Genomic DNA, 18,506 nt, shown 5'->3' with positions numbered 1-18,506 from the left:
AGGGTGTATTCATGGGGCGCATTATAACTGGTATTTTGCCCATTTATATATTTACTGATTGACCTAATCATATGTTGATCTTTTTGGGCTACTGTTTCACGATGTGGAGCTTACTGTCTCCCCACTTCTTTCCTTAGAGTCAGTCATTTATATCATACTCAGACTTGTTCTCCATGTTATTTTTTTCTATATTGCTGATTATGTATTAAAGTATTGAATATTTAGACACAGTTGTTGGACGTTGTTTATGTGACCTTATCCTTTCTTGGTGTATAATTCTTTTGCCTTTTGGCGGTTTGAGCAGCACATATTATTTCTTAGAGGTTTTTGTAGGTGGATAATTAGGAATAATAATTCCATGGAGATCGTCCAAAATAACCTCCAACTTCATATTTTCACAACATTTGACGAAATAGTACTGCATGGCGGGCGGTGCGTTCCCCGCATTTTACAATACTATTACGTCAAGCTTCTGGAGCCGGCTTGTTAATGTAGCCGGCACCAGAAGCTTTGGGTGTCAGCTGTATATCATAGCTGACAACTGCCTATAACACCCACAATTGGAGATTCCTCTGATCACAGGTGTTAACCCCTTACATACCACGGTCATACTTGAGCGCGGCATGTAAAGGGAATACCATGGGAATCGGACCACCCAGTGGAGTTTATCGGGGGAGCAAGTAAAACATTGCTTGATCAAGCCAACCTGTCAAAAAATAAAAAATAAAAGTTTACTACACTACACTGATGATGATGCACTCAATTCAAGAAGATTGTGCGCCCGATTTGCCGGATGTTTCGCTTTCCCACTCAGGTCCACCAGAGTTCCCTTTTTTCTCTTCCCTGTGCATGTAGTGCTTCGCATGCAACACAATTTTTAAGGTAAATCCTGCGGTTTGTCCGAATCCGTCAGAACGTCCGTCGGCCCGCCCCCTGATTTGGAAGCCAGTGCGATTGTGACTAATTCCGATTGTGTGCTAAATAACTGTCCCAGCTGCATGCTCCCCGAAAACATTGAAAACGCAACGGAAATGCGGCTGCGGGACCCTTAGTAAATAAGCCCTTATATGTCCAAATTTCCAAAACAATAAAGATTGTATAGCCGTTTTTAAATGACACTGCATAATCTGCTTTGAATTGCATAGCTTCCCCTCCATGCCCTGGTGTGTGCCCATACAGCGGGTCATTACCACATATGGGGGATTGTTACACTCGGGAGAGATTCGGTATCAAACTTTGTGGAGCGTTTTGGTATTTTATCCACTGAGACTGTTTGTATTTTATGAAAAACACATTCATTTAACAAAAAAAAAAAAAAATTCAAAATTGCATCTGATTTTCTTTTAACCCTGTAAAATAATAAAAGAGTTTTTTTGTACGTTGAGGGGTGTAGTTTCTATAATGGGGTAAGTTATTGGGTTTTACTTTTATTTAGGCCTCTCAAAGTGACTTGAAACCTGAGCAGGTCCCTCAGTAGCAGGATTTTTGATTGTGAAAATGTGAAAAATCGCACCTAACGTTCAAAGTCCCAGAACCTCCTACAAAAATTATAGGATGCATTAAAAAACCACGGAGACATAAAGAAGACATTCGGTGAATGTTAGTCATTACGTTTTTTTGCTGTTATGACTATGTGGAAAAAGTAGAATATTTTGAATATCGAGAATTTTTACAACTTTTCACTAAATATCTGATTTTTCCAAATAAATGCAAAACATACTGCCAAGATTTTTCAACTAACATGAAGTACAAAGTGTCACGAGAAAACAATTTCAAAATCACTTGGATATGTTAAAGCGTTCCGAAGTTATAACCACTTATAGTGACACGAGGCAGATTTGAAAACATGGGCCGTGTCAAGAAGGTGAAAAGTGACTTCGGCGTTAAGGGGTTAAAGTGCAAACATAGCAGTATGTGTGCACCTATTGTGCAGATCTGGGGTGGTGAGAGATAAGTTGCCTCTTCTGGGAAGGTGAGCGACAGTCTGTCTTATTGAGAGTGTGAATGTGGATTCTCCCTAGTCGATCCACTTTTCTCAGCGTTGAGGTGTGTGGAGTCCTAGAATATAGCCTGCTGTCGGATCATTTCCCTGCTACAAGTGTAGGACTAAGAGCACATTCCGGTTTGTTGCAGATCTTTCTATTCTACCTTTGCCTTGTTTATATAGGAGTTAAGCAATCATGTGTTCCGCCTAAGACTAAGAACCATGTTTGGTTCAAAACGCAGCAGATTTACCTGTCGCGATCCATCGACAGGTAATAAAAACAGGCAATAAAAATTCTACCCCTGGTCTAAATTGCCCATTCCTAAACACCTGTTTACAGGCCATTGTATTACCCCAAACCAAGTCATGGTGGTATAATGAGATCTAGAATCATTGTGGTACTTTGGAAACTGATAATTACAACAATCAAATTTATAATCGCTTAAAAAAACCTTCCTAAATGTAGTTCATCTACTATCAAAGCAGAGCTACATATGTGGACAAAGACAACGATCCAGCGCATATCATTGGGAATCCTCCAATTTTTTATTGACTCCGAGATTCAATAATTTTAGAAGTGGATGTACCAAGAACTGCAGTAATAATATTTAGCACTGTCATGGTTGTTTCTAGGGTTCATCACCCACACAGGGAAATCTGCTACAACATTCACCCAAAAATCTATGCATCCTGTCTGTACCATGTGAGACCCCTTTCACACATACGTGAGGAGGACTGATATCCAGTCACAAGATTTGTGACTTGTTAAAAACTTTACACTTTTCTTGTATCACCTGAAAATTTCCAACATAACTGCACCTTTATTTAACATGTAGTAATACGCAAATCTTTACGTAAAATGTAAAAAATAAAGTTATAAAAATGCAATATAAGTGAAAACACTGAACAGAGTCGATAAAACAAGAGCAGGGGAGTATGACAGTACCAGGCTCCTGAGGTGATTTGGGTATAAAGGAGTTAAAATTATGTCAACACATTTTATTAAGTGCTTTCTGTAGGGCTTTTTTAAGGTCCTTATTCCTTAGACTGTAGACAACGGGGTTAATGAAAGGAGTAAAGACAGTGAATAACAGAGAGATAATTTTATTCATGGTTGATGATTGTCCTTTTGCTGGGACAATATAAACACTGAACATGGACCAGTAGAATATGGAGACCACAATGAGGTGGGAGCTACAGGTGGAGAAGGCTTTCTGTCTCCCGATACTGGATGGGATCCTTAATATTGTTATAACAATGTGAGTATAAGACACAATAATGATTGTGGTTGGGATTATTATAGTTGGAAAACTAATAATATACATTTCCTTGTGCATTATGATTAGAGATGAGCGAGTATACTCGTCCGAGCTTGATGCTCGTTCGAGTATTAAGGTACTCGAAACGGCTCGTTGCTCGGACGAGTATTTCCCCTGCTCGAGATCGAGCATTTAATTAAAAAAACACAGTGAAGAACAGTGAAGAATAGAATAAAAACAGTGAACACAGTGAACACAGGATCATTTAAGTGAAAAACACAGTGAAAAACACAGTGAAGAATAGATTACAGATGTTCGGCACATCTGCTTACTTGTCGGAAGATACGCGCGGAACGGCAGCAGGGAGACATCAAGCAGCAGGGAGACATCAAGCAGCACGGGGGAGACATCAAGCAGCAGGGAGACATCAAGCAGCACGGGGGAGACATCAAGCAGCACGGGGGAGACATCAAGCAGCACGGGGGAGACATCAAGCAGCACGGGGGAGACATCGGGCAGCGCGGGGGAGACATCGGGCAGCGCGGGGAGACATCGGGCAGCACGGGGGAGGCATCGGGCAGCGCGGGGAGACATCGGGCAGCACGGGGAGACATCGGGCAGCACGGGGGAGACATCGGGCAGCACGGGGAGACAGCGGGCAGCACGGGGGAGACATCGGGCAGCAAGGGGAGACAGCGGGCAGCACGAGGGAGACATCGGGCAGCACGGGGGAGACATCGGGCAGCGCGGGGAGACATCGGGCAGCACGGGGGAGACATCGGGCAGCACGGGGAGACTTCAGTGGAAGAAGAGGAGCGGATCCCGGGACAGCGTATCACCCCGACAAGTAAGCAGATGTGCCGAACATCTGTAATCTATTCTTCACTGTGTTTTTCACTGCGTTTTTCACTTAAATGATCCTGTGGTCACTGTTTTTATTCTATTCTTCACTGTTCTTCACATCTGTTAACTTGTCGGGAGATAATATACGCGCGGAACAGTGAAGAATAGATTGCAGATGTTTGCATACTTATCAGAAGACATTCTTTTTCAATTAAATAACACATTTTATTCCCGAACCATGGTCCCTTTGAAAAATGCTCGGGTCTCCCATTGACTTCAATGGGGCTCGTTATTCGAGAAGAGCACTCGAGCATCTGGAAAAGTTCGTCTCGAATAACGAGCACCCGAGCATTTTAGTGCTCGCTCATCTCTAATTATGATCATTATGGTGTCTGAGCAGGAAAGTTCTAGCACAGGGAGCAGGTCGCAGAAAAAATGGTCAATGATATTGGCTCCACAATAATAAAACTGTGATGGTGTTATGGTCATAACAAAAGAAGCACTAAAACCTCCTAACCAACACATAGCAATGAGTCTCACACACAAGTCATTAGTCACAATGGAATTGTAGTGGAGGGGGTCGCAGATGGCCACATATCTGTCAAAGGACATCACCGTGAGGAGAAGACATTCAACTGCTTCTGAAGTAACAAAAAAGTAAAACTGAGTAAAGCAATCAGCAAACGAAATGGTCCCCCCATTATTCAGTAAGATGTGGAAAAGTTTGGGGACAATATTTGTGGTTAATAAGATGTCACTGATGGACAGTTGTGAGATGAAGAAGTACATGGGAGTGTGGAGGCTCTTGTTGGTGGACACCAATAATATTATCAGGAGGTTCCCGCATATTGTTGCATCAAAAACAATAAGAAATTGAAGGAATAAAACATTTCTGTAAAATCGACTTCCTTGAAATCCTAAGAGGAAAAACTCTGTAATGACCGTCCAATTGGTCTACAAATGTAATAGGAAATTAAACAAAGTTAAGTAAATGTAAAACTCATTTTGTAGTAGTTATATAGACTGTCAGAGCACAATAACATTTTCAAGACTTCAAGATGGACAAAAACAGGCATGGCACTGGCTGTCAGACTGGGTAAGTGGTGGCGAACACATTCTGTGACGTAGATAAACCTCCCTGAAAAGGACTAACTTTCTATCAGGAACCAATGTACCCTGAGAGACCTACAAGATGACTGGGAGGACCTACTGTGTTGGCAGCTGCTGAATGGTGGAGTGGCCAGGCTACAGGAGTACTGAGATAGACCTGTGTTCACACTGGTAAACAGAAAACTAACACAAGTCTGAGACAGGAAAAGCAGGATTACACCGGGAGATACATGACACTGAGGGACAAACAACAGATAGAGACAGTCAAGCGGAGTCAGACGGAACCGGATCAAAACCAAGATGGCGGCAAAGGTACAGAATCGTATAGAAATAGAATGGTCGGTAGGCAAGGCAGAAGTAAAATACACAGGATAGCAAATAAAATAGCAATAGCACTAGATATAGAAATCAAACTGAATAACCAGCACAATCGGATTGGAGTAGGCAGGTATATAAGGGACTTCCTGTAGACGCCTCCAGCAGCAGACTGAAGGAACTTTCCATCAGGCTAGTAACCCTTGCTGGACAATGCAGAAATGCAGCTGGAAAATGCAAACACATAAAAACTAAGCCATACACACAAGAAGCACACAAATTAACTCCACATATTATGTCAAACCTGGATAGAGGGACATTTTGGCACAGACGTTACAAATGTATTATATGGAAGATTTCTACAACAATCTGCTTTTCAACTGCTTCACGCTCTGAGTCCGATATATGTTGGAAGCTGAGCGCAGTGACTTTGTAAGTGTATTGGGCGGGTGCGGATCGCAAGGCGACACCCACCCGTTGAAATCACAGGACCAATTTGATTGGTCCTATGATGTTGATTTCTGCCACTGGCCCATCATTACAGACTTGCTAGTGACAGTGATGTAAGTCAGGACAGATCGCCCCACTCTCCAATGCCACCATCCTGCATTTGGCGCTGTTGGAGAGATATGTGTGATCTGTCTTGTAGGTACTGTTGCATAATCACTATTGCACTACCCATCGTCGCTTTTCCTTGTGTAATTTCCAGCATTATGCCCCCCCCCCATTGTCCATCCCCCCCCACCCCCCCCCAACCACACTTGTAACTGCCTTGTGATAGTAGAAATAGTAGTAGTGAATGTTGTGTCTGGAGGAAACAGTAGTGTACAATGTGTGTGGAGGAGGTAGTAGTGCACGCCTTGTGTAGAGATAGTAGTAGTGTACGCGGTGTGTGCAGGTAGTAGTAGTGTAATCCGTTTGTGGAAGAGGTAGTGGTGCACACAATTTGAGAACGTACTACTAAAATTTTAAACCTTCTAAAATTCAATTTAAAAAAAACAAACATAAAGAATTACGGAAATAGAAAAAAACAAATAGCAAAAGTTTTCTACAAGAAGAAATTTCTGATATGATTTTTGGTCTAAAAAATAGAACATTTGTATCTACCATATTACCCTCCTGCGGCATAGAGTTTCTTCGTCTCACTGAACTTACAATAAGGAATCCCTGTCTTTAGTGATGGTAGGATGGTAGGTCACTGGCTTAGATTTTGAAAGATCAGTATTGCCCATGCCGGTATCAGTGCATTGTAATGTGATTCTCTACTCCTCTGCATACTGATAAATAGGGAATGCAAATTGATACAGGCAAGGAGGCTCCAATTACCATGTGACTGCAATGCTTTACAGAAGAGAGAAAATGTACTATAAAGCCTATCCCTGTCATAATTCATATGTTCCATCAACCTTTCAATGAAGTCATGATCAACGACCTTATATACTTCATTGGCCTTAAGCGTCAAAAGTTTTGGCCTTAGAAAACAAACAAAACATTTATCTGCAAGTTTGATTATTATTTCACATTGATTTGTTTTGCCTTAGTGGTTAACATCATGCTGGGGAGCCTGCTGGTCATATCATATCACTCAGATACTCCTGGGGAAAGATATGAAATACAGATAACATTAAACTTCTGAATAGGTTTAAACGCCCTCTCTGATATGACCGGAGAGGGGATGAGGTCCAGCAAGACCCGCAAAATGGTTGACAAACATTCACACCTGATCAGACTCAGGAGATGCAGAGCTGTCACAGAGTTTGTTTATTTTCCTCAGTGGATTTTTTTGTCTGTCCTTTCTTTATTTTATCACATGTGAAGAGGAGCTGTGCTTTACAGTTCACCCAAAGTCATGTGTACAGTGAGTGTAGTATGCCCTTAATTGTGACAATATATAACACAAAAGAAAGAGAAAAATTACTCTGACCAGAGCTCCAACAATCCTTTATAAATTCTTTATGAATCCAACACAGTGGGGCAGATTTATCAAGTGTCTGAAAGTCAGAATATTTCCAGTTGCCCATGGCAACCAATCACAGCTCAGCTTTCATTTGCCCAGTGCTCATGAATATTTTAAAGGGGAGCTGTGATTGGTTGCCACGGGCAACTAGAAATATTCTGACTTTCAGACACTTGATAAATCTGCCCACTGTGTTGGATTCAAAAAGAATTTATAAAGGATTGTTGGAGCTCCGGTCAGAGTAATTTTTCTCTTTCTTTTGTTTTAATTGTGGGACTGTTTATGCACCGGTCCTGAGCCGTTGTTAGCTCCTAGGAGCCAAGTGTGCAACACATTAAGATTGTAATATATAACACATATTGCTTCAAATTCCTGAGTCAGAAGGGCCAGTGATTTCAGTCTTTGCTAGTTTTTGACTTTACCATAGACTTCACAAAGGGTTAATTAAATGTTTTTAGATTGACAATATACATGAGAGAATGGAGTATCCGGATAACAGATCTTTGAAAACTTTATTTTTGCATTATTCTTACTTCGTTTTATCGCTGATTTTTAAAACAAATAAAACTTGTTGTGGCCAATTGTATCAAACAGACTCATTGCTGTGTCGTACCTGGAGATGACTCCTCTTCCAATAAATCCCTAAAACAAAGGGAAGGGGGTTTTCCTAATTGAAGATGGGAATGCATAAAAAAAAAAATCTAAAACAGAGCACAGTTCACCCTTCAAATATTATCTGATGACAATTCCACATGGAGGAGAAGCCGTCATAGGGAGGCAATATGCTGTGTTGTGTCTTACATTACAGAAAGAAAGAATTCCATTGTTTTACCACCCAATTAAATATGCAATTTCTTGGTTTAGAGCATCAGATGTTTTTCCTCCTTTCATCTTCAATTTATATATGAAGCTTTTCCAAAATAATGTTGGTTTTGATACTCCTTTACAACATACTACACCCACCATCGCTGGTCATCACACACAGCTGATCTCGGGATGTCACCAGCCAGGAGGAATCTGTATAATACTTTATTACACACTATGGGGGGGGGGCACATTTTTTAGTGCTTCTACACCAGTTTATGGCATAGAAGCAGAAGATGATCACACTTTCTTGTGCACTACAAAAATGATGATGATCTTTGTGGCTATGTAATCTCCACATGGTTTTTACCCAAAACTACGACGGGTTGGACCTGGCATACTTTTGCCCAGTACAGGCCTATGCCTCTTAATGTACGTATCTGCTGTGACAATCCCCACTTTTGTCTACTGTATTGGTAGAATAATGATGCTACAGTTTGCTCTTATGTGTGACTATAATTATACACAATCATTCTGTACTTACAGCCGATGTTTCCATTTCTCCTCCTTGAGAAAGATGTCGACAAATAAAAACTGATAAAAATCTCCCCATACAGCAGCAGAGTAATGTAAGAATGGTGTGTGAGGATACCGGGCAGTAATATAAGCACAGAAGAAGCAAGGGATTGTGGGTGAGAGGATGCTCCCATTACCTCATGTTTGTCTCCTAACAAACTTCTAATCATCATTGTCAAAAAATTAGAGTTTCTTCATAAAAAAGTGAAACTTCATTCATTTCATTTGATTTCTATTAAGAACAACCTCCATAGAAAGTTCCCGCTACTTAATGAGTCTCATGTGTCCATTTCACTCGGGAGCAAAACTTCTGAAGATTAGTTGTTCTGAAGAAGTTACAAAAGTTTCTTCAATGAAATATACAACATTACCAGTTGCATTTAACTTACTGTCACTTCGCGCCTACTTCCTCCTCTGTCCGTGCTGGGCTCTCAGTGGCCGACTGACCTGATATCTGCCACACCCCGCTCTCTCCAATCTACCTTTGTCTTCCAAGAGTTAAGTCTGTGAACCTGTAATTCCTTGCTCCTTCCACCTGCGGCAGGGCCTAGTCTCAATATGAGGCCGCGGTCACACAGGGGGCGGGCCCTGGCCCGATCACATATGCATTTCCAGAAAAACGCATGTGATCCGGTTATCGATCACATCCGTTCCTGGGAAACGCATATACGATTGGGCCAAGGTTCGCCCTCTGTGCTTTAGCGTCGCGTTATGAACACGATGCTAGCGGAACGTGTGACCGCGGCCTCAGTGTCCACCTAAGCCTTAACTCCTTGCTTTCAAACCTTGTTCACACTAGCTCTTTCTCTTGCTTTGTCTACCTATTGGAATCTCTTGCTTGTATTTTGGACTTCTCTTATTGGATTCCGATTTATAACAACTTAAATGGGATGTTCAAGAGTTTAACCCCTTAGTGACTGAGCTCATTTGCGCCTTGATGACTAAGGTCTATTTTTCAAAACCAGCAGGTGTCACTTTATCCATTTATAACTTTAGGAGGCCTTAACTTACCCAAGTGTTTTTCAGTTTGTTTTTCCGTGACTTCAGGGAATTTTGGTTGATATATTTAGCATTTATTTATGAAAAAAGGGAGAATTGGGTAAACATTTTGAGAAAATTAGCTATTTTCAAACTTCAAAATGTTCTGTTTTTTAAACTGATCGTCTTACTAGCCAAATTAGTTACCAACTAACATTTCCCATATCTCAGCTTTGTGTCCTTTTGATTTATTACAATGCTAGAAAGATCACAAATCGAGCAGAATTCTCTCACATTTTTGAGAACATTTTAGAATAAATTATTTTAGGGACCATTTCATTTCTATAGGGTTTTTGGAAGTTCTGTTAATGGAAACCCCCACAACATCCCCCCATTCTATTAACTTCACCCCTCAAACTATTCAGAACAGCAGGAAGCTTGTTAACCCTTAACATATTTTACAAAACTTAAAAAAAAATGAAGGTTTGATTTGGAATTCACTAATATTTATCATTAATACCTTCGTTTGGCTGCAAAATTTACCCACAATAACTGAGTAGAACATGGCGAAGCGCGGAAGAGAAGGAACCATTGAGCTTTTGTAGGGCAGAATAGTTTTCAGGTGCCATGGCGTGTTTGTAGAGCTACTGAGGCCACGTTCACACTTGGCATTTTGAAACACAATCCAAAGGCTTCCCCTGTATTTGCCTGTTGTGATAAGATTGCATTTCCTTTGGGTTCAGGTATCTTGTTGGTAACACAATGTTACAGAATATATGTTATCACTAGTGGAGACTTTGGATTGCGTTTCTAACCAAATGACTCATGTGAACGTGGCCTCAGGTACCACAAACCCTTATCCCAGACAAATGGAGGCAGAGGGAGACAATTTGTAAACTTTTTATTGTGGTATCGGGGACATATTAACCCCTTGCCACTGATGGGCTTTTTCCATTTTACTTTGTTTATCGCTCCCTACTTTCAAAAATCAATAACCACTTATAGTGACACAGGGCAGATTTGAAAACATGGGCCGTGTCAAGAAGGTGAAAAGTGGCTTTGGCGTTAAGGGGTTAGCAGTATGTGTGCACCTATTGTGCAGATCTGGGATGGTGAGAGATAAGTTGCCTCTTTTGGGAAGGTGAGCGACAGTCTGTCTTATTGAGAGTGTGAATGTGGATCCTCCTTAGTCGTTCCACTTTTCTCAGCGTTGAGGTGTGTGGAGTCCTAGAATATAGCCTGCTGTCGGATCATTTCTCAGCTACAAGTGTAGAGCACAATCCAGTTTGTTGCAGATCTTTCTATTCTACCTTTGCCTTGTTTATATAGGAGTTAAGCAATCATGTGTTCAGCCTAAGACTAAGAACCATGTTTAGTTCAAAACGCAGCAGACTTTGGGGCAGATTTACCTGTCGCCTTCCAGCGGTGCGTTCTGTGTGGAGGATTCGGGTCTTTCGGCAATTCACTAAGGCAGTTCCTCCGACGTCCACCAGGTGTCACTGCTGCGCTGAAGTTCATTGGAATGCACTGAACTTTACCAAGCCGGGCCGAGTGCAGGTAAGCGCGTGTCCGGAGACACTTTTTTTTTTTAAATGCAGCGTTTTTTCTGAATCCGTCGGGTTTTCGTACGGCCATGCTCCCCGATTTCCGTCGCGTGCATGCCGGCACCGATGCGCCACAATCCGATCGCATGTGCCAAAAACCCAGGGCAACTCCGGGAAAATCGGTGTAAAAACGCGATTCGGGCCCTTAGTAAATGACCCCCTTTTTATATATAATGGCACCATTGCTGTTTATGCAATAAAAAGGAGAAAAAGTGGCACTGTCCCAAAAACAGTGTTTTCTTTATTTCATGTGAACATGATATAAAGAAAACACTGTTTTTGGGTCAGTGCCGCTTTTTCTCCATTTTTTTTTTCATTGCCAATGTCTTTCTCTATATATGCAGAGCACCACCTAGAATTGTTTTTTTTAATGCCACCTCTAAATCAGCTGTGAGACTCAAGAAGTACAGAAAATGTCCCTTTTTTTCTTCATGAAATAGAGGAAAGTTTTTAATTCACTTCTATTTTGCCTGGTTTCTGAATCCTTTGATTCTAACTCTGTATCCTGGAATCCCTGTATCCTGCATCCAGTCCTGCAATACTGTATCCTAACCTGGAACCTTGTATCCTGACCTGATCCAGTACACCGTCTCCTGACCTGGAATCCTGTATCTGACCTGCTCAATAATCCTGCATCCTGACCTGAACTGGAACCTTCTATCTTTCCTGATCCGATATCCCTGAATCCCAACCTGATCATGAACCCCCAACCCGGATTCAGAGTCTGCACCTTGATCTTGTCCTGTCCTCCAGTTTGGGGACTGTCCTGTGATACACATATGGCTGAATAAATATCTGCCTTGACTTAATAAATATTATCTGAAACTCTGAAAGCAAACTGATTGAGCAAATACAAAAAGACATTCAAACCTTCTCCACCTCCCGAATCTCATGGAAAGGTAGAATTGCATCAATGCTGAAAAATTTTAGGTTACTTTCTTACTATTTTCAAAATTTACCAAATCTCACACCATCAAAGAAAATCAAATGCATGCAACAGATTATCAGAGAATCAATTTGGAAACATTAAATTGCTTGTGTAGCAATACAAACTCTACCCCTGGTCTAAATTGCCCATTCCTAAACACCTGTTTTCAGGCCATTGTATTACCCCAAACCAAGTCATGTTGGTATAATGAGATCTAGAATCATTGTGGTACTTTGGAAACTGATTATTACAACACTCAAATTTACAATCGCTTAAAAAAAAACTTCCTAAAGGTAGTTCATCTACTATCAAAGCAGAGCTACATATGTGGACAAAGACAACGATCCAGCGCATATGATTGGGAATCCTCCAATTTTTTATTGACTCCGAAATGTAGTATACAAAATCACATAGTCAATAAAGTAGACTACAAGTTCCAGCCTATGCGTTTTGAACGCGTTCGGACGCTCTTAATCATGGCTCAAGACACTATGGTTAGGGCTGGTTTTAGACTAAGAGGGGTTCTGGGCAAAATTAATAGTGAAGCTCTGAATTCTCCGGAGATTCAATAATTTTAGAAGTGGATGTACCAAGAACTGCAGTAATAATATTTAGCACTGTCATGGTTGTTTCTAGGGTTCACCACCCACACAGGGAAATCTGCTACAACTTTCGCCCAAAAATCTATGCATCCTGTCTGTACCATGTGAGACCCCTTTCACACAAACGTGAGGAGGACTGATATCCAGTCACAAGATTTGTGGCTTGTTAAAAACTTTACACTTTTCTTGTATCACCTGAAAATTTCCAACATAACTGCACCTTTATTTAACATGTAGTAATACACAAATCTTTACTTAAAATGTAAAAAATAAAGTTATAAAAATGCAATATAAGTGAAAAGACTGAACACAGTCGATAAAACAAGAGCAGGGGAGTATGACAGTACCAGGCTCCTGAGGTGATTTGGGTATAAAGGAGTTAAAATTATGTCAACACATTTTATTAAGTGCTTTCTGTAGGGCTTTTTTAAGGTCCTTATTCCTTAGACTGTAGACAATGGGGTTAATGAAAGGAGTAAAGACAGTGAATAACAGAGAGATAATTTTATTCATGGTTGATGATTGTCCTTTTGCTGGGACAATATAAACACTGAACATGGACCAGTAGAAGATGGAGACCACGATGAGGTGGGAGCTGCAGGTGGAGAAGGCTTTCTGTCTCCCGGTACTGGTTGGGATCCTTAATATTGTTATTACAATGTGAGTATAAGACACAATAATGATTGTGGTTGGGATTATTATAGTTGGAAAACTAATAATATACATTTCCTTGTGCATTATGATCATTATGGTGTCTGAGCAGGAAAGTTCTAGCACAGGGAGCAGGTCGCAGAAAAAATGGTCAATGATATTGGCTCCACAATAATGAAACTGTGATGGTGTTATGGTCATAACAAAAGAAGCACTAAAACCTCCTAACCAACACATAGCAATGAGTCTCACACACAAGTCATTAGTCACAATGGAATTGTAGCGGAGGGGGTTACAGATGGCCACATATCTGTCAAAGGACATCACCGTGAGGAGGAGACATTCAACTGCTTCTGAAGTAGCAAAAAAGTAAAACTGAGTAAAACAATCAGCAAACGAAATGGTCCCCCCATTATTCAGTAAGATGTGGAAAAGTTTGGGGACAATATTTGTGGTTAATAAGATGTCACTGATGGACAGTTGTGAGATGAAGAAGTACATGGGAGTGTGGAGGTTCTTACTGGTGGACACCAATAATATTATCAGGAGGTTCCCGCATATTGTTGCATCAAAAACAACAAGAAATTGAAGGAATAGAAGATTTCTGTAAAATCGACTTCCTTGAAATCCTAAGAGGAAAAACTCTGTAATGACCGTCCAATTGGTCTACAATGAAACAAAGTTAAGTACATGTAAAACTCAAGTTCTAATAGTTATATAGATTGTCAGAGCACATGTTGTTAGTATATACAGTATCTAAATTCTGTACAACTATAACATTTTCGAGACTTCAAGATGGAGCAATGAACCTGAGATGAATGAATGCGAGAATCCCCAAGCCCGGCCAATGATGTATTTCATAGTATCCATAGTATCATAGTTCATACGGTTGTAAAAAGACACATGTCCATCAAGTTCAACCAAGGAAGGGAAGGGATTCGGTGAGGAAGGGATTTAGGAATTTGTTATGGAAACTGTTCCTCTCTATTCAAGTTAATGTTGTGAGAAACCTGTCTAGCAACATTGCACCCAAAACCAGGCTTGGCGCTGGCTGTCAGACTGGGTAAGTGGTGGCGAACTCATTCCGCAATATCCCTGCTGGCTAAGGCCCTGCCTAAAGCAGATAAATCACCCTGACAAGGGCAAACTTTCAGGAACCTAACTAACGTACCTTGAGACCCTACAAGATGACAGGAAGGACTTACTGTGTATGGCATCTGCTGGATGGTGGAGTGGACAGGTAACAGGAATATAAAGATCAGAATGAATAACTAGCACAATATGATGGTAATAGGCAGGTATATAAGGCAGTTCCCCGACACGCCTCCAGCAGCACACTGGAGGAACTGTCCACCAGGCTAGTAACCCTTGCTGGACAGAGGAAAAATGCAAAAACCATCCAAACACTGAGAAAACTAAGCCACAGTTCACACAAATTAGCTTCACCTATTCTGCCAATCGTGGATAGAGGGACATTTTGGCACGGACATTACAAATGTATTACATTACAGATTTCTACAAGAATCTGCTTTTTATCTGCTTCATGATCTGAGTCCGAAATATATCAGATGCTAAGCGCAGTGACTTAGTGAGTGTATGGGGCGGGTGGGGACCGCAAGGGGACACCCACCCACTTACAGCACACAATCAATGTGATTGGTCCTGCGATGATGATCGCTGCCACTGGGCCCATCATTACACACTGGCCAGTGACAGTGATGCAAGTCATGAAAGATGCCATGACATGTGTAATTCAGGACATGATCCCCCTACTCTCCAATGCCACCATTCTGCATTTGGTGCTGTTGGAGAGATATGTGTGATCAGTCCTGTAGGCACTGTTGCAAAATCACTGTTACACCCCCATTGTCTGTTTTTCCTTGCATCATTCCCAGCATTATGCCCCCCATTGTCCATTTCCCCCAACCATACTCAAAAGTGTGATGTAATAGTAGAAGTAGGAGTAGTGCATGCTGTGTGTGGAGGATGTAGTAGTGCACGCCATGTCCGTAGGATGTAGTAGTGCACACCGTAAGCGGAGGATGTAGTAGTGTACACCGTAAGCGGAGGATGTAGTAGTGCATGTGTGTTTGGAGGTTAGGAGTTAGTGGTGCATGCAATTTAAGAACTTGCTACAAAAACTATAAACCTTCTAAAATTCATTAAAAAGCAAACATAAAAAGAATTATGGAAATAGAAAGAAGACAAATGGCAAAATTATTCTACAAGAAAAAAATTGTGGTATTTGTGGTATGAAAAAAATCGAACATTTGAAATTTAAATTTTTTTTTTTTTTTCACATTTATCCTAAAATGTTGAGTTTTAACCCCCCCCCAAATCAGCAAAATTATACTACTAATATAAATCTTAAAATCAGTTAAATAAGTTAAGTGTTAAAAAGTTATTACGACACAAAGAGATACTGATCAGATTAAAAAAAAAAATGAGCTGAGCCCTAACAAGCAAACTTGCTTCTTCCTTAAAGGGTTAAATACCTTCCAAATTGCCTATAAGATAAAAAAATGTTCAACCCCCATAATTTGTGATATTTTAGTTCACAAGAACAAGACCCCTCTTGAACATGTACAAAGTATTCACCATAACAACCTCCTGCGACATAGAGTTTCATAGTCTCACTGCGCTTACAGTAAAGAATCTTGGTCTATGGTGATGGTAGAACCTTCTCTCCTTTCTAGGCATATGGGATGCCCCCTTATCCTGGTCACAGGCTATGATTTAGAAAGATCTTTAGAAAGATTGCAGTATTGCCCATTCCAGTATCTGTGCATTGTAATGTGATTCCCTACTTCTCCCCATACTGATTAATAGGGAATGCAAATTGATACAGGCAAGGAGGCTCCAATTACCATGTGACTGCAATGCTTTACAGAAGAGAGAAAATGTACTATAAAGCTTATCCCTGTCATAATTCATATGTTCCATCAAGCTATCTATGAAGTCATGATCAATGACCTTAGATACTTCCTTAGCCTTAAGTGTCAAAAGTTTTGGCCTTAGAAAACAAACAAAATATTTATCTGCCATTTTTATTATTATTTCACATTAATTTAGTTGCCTTGGTGGTTGACAACATGCTGGGGAGCCTTCTGGGGAAAGATATGACATATGTAGGAATCGTGTCTTCCAACATTGTACTTCTGAATAGGTTTAACCGGGAGGGGGGATGAGGTCCAGCGAGACCCTCAAAATAGTTTACAAACATTTACACCTGATCAGACTCGGGAGATGTAACCCTGCTTTGCAGATTTGTCACAGAGTTTGTTTATTTTCCTCCATGGATTTTTGTCTGTCCTTTTTTTTATTTTATCACATGTGAAGAGGAGATGTGCTTTACATTTACATCCAAAGTCATGTGTGCAGTGGGTGGCAGTGCATGTAGGATGCCCTTAATTGTGACAATATATAACACATATTGCTTCAAATTCCCAAGTCAAATGGGTCGGTGATTTCAGTGCTCTATAGTTTTTAATTTAGACTTCACAAAGGGTTAATTGTGTATTACATTATAGATATAGAGAATTTCATTGTTTTACCACCAAATGAAATCTCTAATGTCTTGGTTTAGAGTATCAGATGTTTTTCCTCCTTTCATCTTTAATTGATATATGAAGCTATTCAGAAATAATAATGGTCTTTACGATATACAACACCCACCACCGCTGGTCATCACACACAACTGATCTCGGGATGTCTCCAGCCAGGAGGAATCTGTATAATATTTTATTACACACTATGGCGGGGGGGGGCGTCATTTCTCGGTGCTTCTACACCAGTTTATGGCATAGAAGCACAAGATAATCTCACTTTCTTGTGCAAAACAAAAAATTGTGATGATCTTTGCAGCTATGCAATCCCCACACAGTTTTTACACAAAACTACGACGGGTTGGACCTGGCATAGTTTTGCCCGGTGGAGGCCTATGCCTCTTGATGTACGTATCTGCTGTAACAGCAGGGTCTGTGAACCCCCCCCCCCTTTGTCTACTGTATTGGTAGAATAATGATGCTACAGTTTGCTCTTCCGTGTAGCTATAACAATAGACAATCATTCTGTACTTACAGCCGATGTTTCCATTTCTCTGACACAATTTTCTCTAAAGTTTCCTTGAAAAAAAAAACGCTTCTCCTTGAGAAAGATGTCAACAAATAAAAACTGATAAAACTCTTCCCATACAGCAGCAGTATAATGTAAGAATGGTGTGTGAGGCCACCGGGCAGTAATATAAGCACAGAAGAAGCAAGGGATTGTGGGTGATAGGATCCTGCCATTACCTCATGTTTGTCTCCTAACAAACTTCTAATCATCATTGTCAAAGAATTAGAGTTTCTTTATAAAAAAAAAAGTAAAACTTTATTCATTACATTTGATTTCTACTAAGAACAACCTCCATAGAAAGTTCCCGCTACTTAATGAGTCTCATGTGTCCATTTCACTCGGGAGCAAAACTTCTGAAGATTAGTCGTTCTGAAGAAGTTACAAAAGTTTCTGAAATACACAACATTAACAGATGACAGGAAGTCATACTGTCACTTCTGCGCCTACTTCCTTCTCTGTCCGTGCTGATAGATTTGGAGATGTTGAGTTGTGTCTCATCCTATGGTCTGAACTGGGCTCTAGTGGCTGACTGGAAATACCAAAAGAGAGAGCTGCCAAATAAGTAATAAAAGGTGTATCCTTTATTAACATTCCATACAAGTCAAATACAAACATATATATCCCACAATGGGCAAATCAATTAACATAGGGGAAACAATTAGTCCCATTTGATTAGGGGGACATCCACAGAGTACTTATAACCCCCCTTCCTATATACCCTACGATCAGAGAATGCCCAATATAAGAAAACAGTTTGTCCAACAGTGGGACAAATGAGG

At 40.6% G+C, this 18,506-nt stretch overlaps 2 protein-coding genes across 2 annotated transcripts; both read right to left on the bottom strand.

Moving 5' to 3' along the window:
- Window positions 1–2,973: 2,973 nt before the first annotated feature.
- LOC140128735 (olfactory receptor 6N1-like) lies at window positions 2,974–10,418 on the bottom strand. The gene is made up of 3 exons (XM_072150433.1): window positions 10,347–10,418; window positions 4,462–5,040; window positions 2,974–3,315 (listed from the first exon to the last, which is right to left on the bottom strand). Exons 1-3 carry the CDS (start codon window positions 10,416–10,418, stop codon window positions 2,974–2,976), a joined length of 993 nt encoding a protein of 330 aa, XP_072006534.1.
- A 2,932-nt stretch (window positions 10,419–13,350) lies between these two features.
- Window positions 13,351–15,304, bottom strand: LOC140128734 (olfactory receptor 6N1-like). Its single transcript, XM_072150432.1, has 2 exons — window positions 15,242–15,304; window positions 13,351–14,277 (listed from the first exon to the last, which is right to left on the bottom strand). The coding sequence occupies exons 1-2, from the start codon at window positions 15,302–15,304 to the stop codon at window positions 13,351–13,353; spliced, it is 990 nt and encodes a 329-aa protein (XP_072006533.1).
- Window positions 15,305–18,506: the final 3,202 nt, after the last annotated feature.

This window comes from Engystomops pustulosus, chromosome 4, assembly GCF_040894005.1.
Source record: "Engystomops pustulosus chromosome 4, aEngPut4.maternal, whole genome shotgun sequence".
NCBI classification, from domain to species: domain Eukaryota; kingdom Metazoa; phylum Chordata; class Amphibia; order Anura; family Leptodactylidae; genus Engystomops; species Engystomops pustulosus.
The sequence above is the reverse complement of the archived record's forward strand: the minus strand, read 5'-3'. Positions and strand labels throughout refer to the sequence as shown.

Excerpts from the sequence above, each read along its gene's own strand:
- LOC140128735 (XM_072150433.1), bottom strand. The coding sequence starts at position 10,418 with ATGGTTCCTTCTCTTCCGCGCTTCGCCATGTTCTACTCAGTTATTGTG. Across the intron at positions 5,041-10,346 it reads AATTTTGCAGCCAAACGAAG|ACCAATTGGACGGTCATTAC; the intron begins GTATTAATGATA and ends TTACATTTGTAG. Across the intron at positions 3,316-4,461 it reads CAGACACCATAATGATCATA|AAGGAAATGTATATTATTAG; the intron begins ATTAGAGATGAG and ends ATCATAATGCAC.
- LOC140128734 (XM_072150432.1), bottom strand. The coding sequence starts at position 15,304 with ATGGGCCCAGTGGCAGCGATCATCATCGCAGGACCAATCACATTGATT. Across the intron at positions 14,278-15,241 it reads TGATTGTGTGCTGTAAGTGG|ACCAATTGGACGGTCATTAC; the intron begins GTGGGTGTCCCC and ends GTTTCATTGTAG.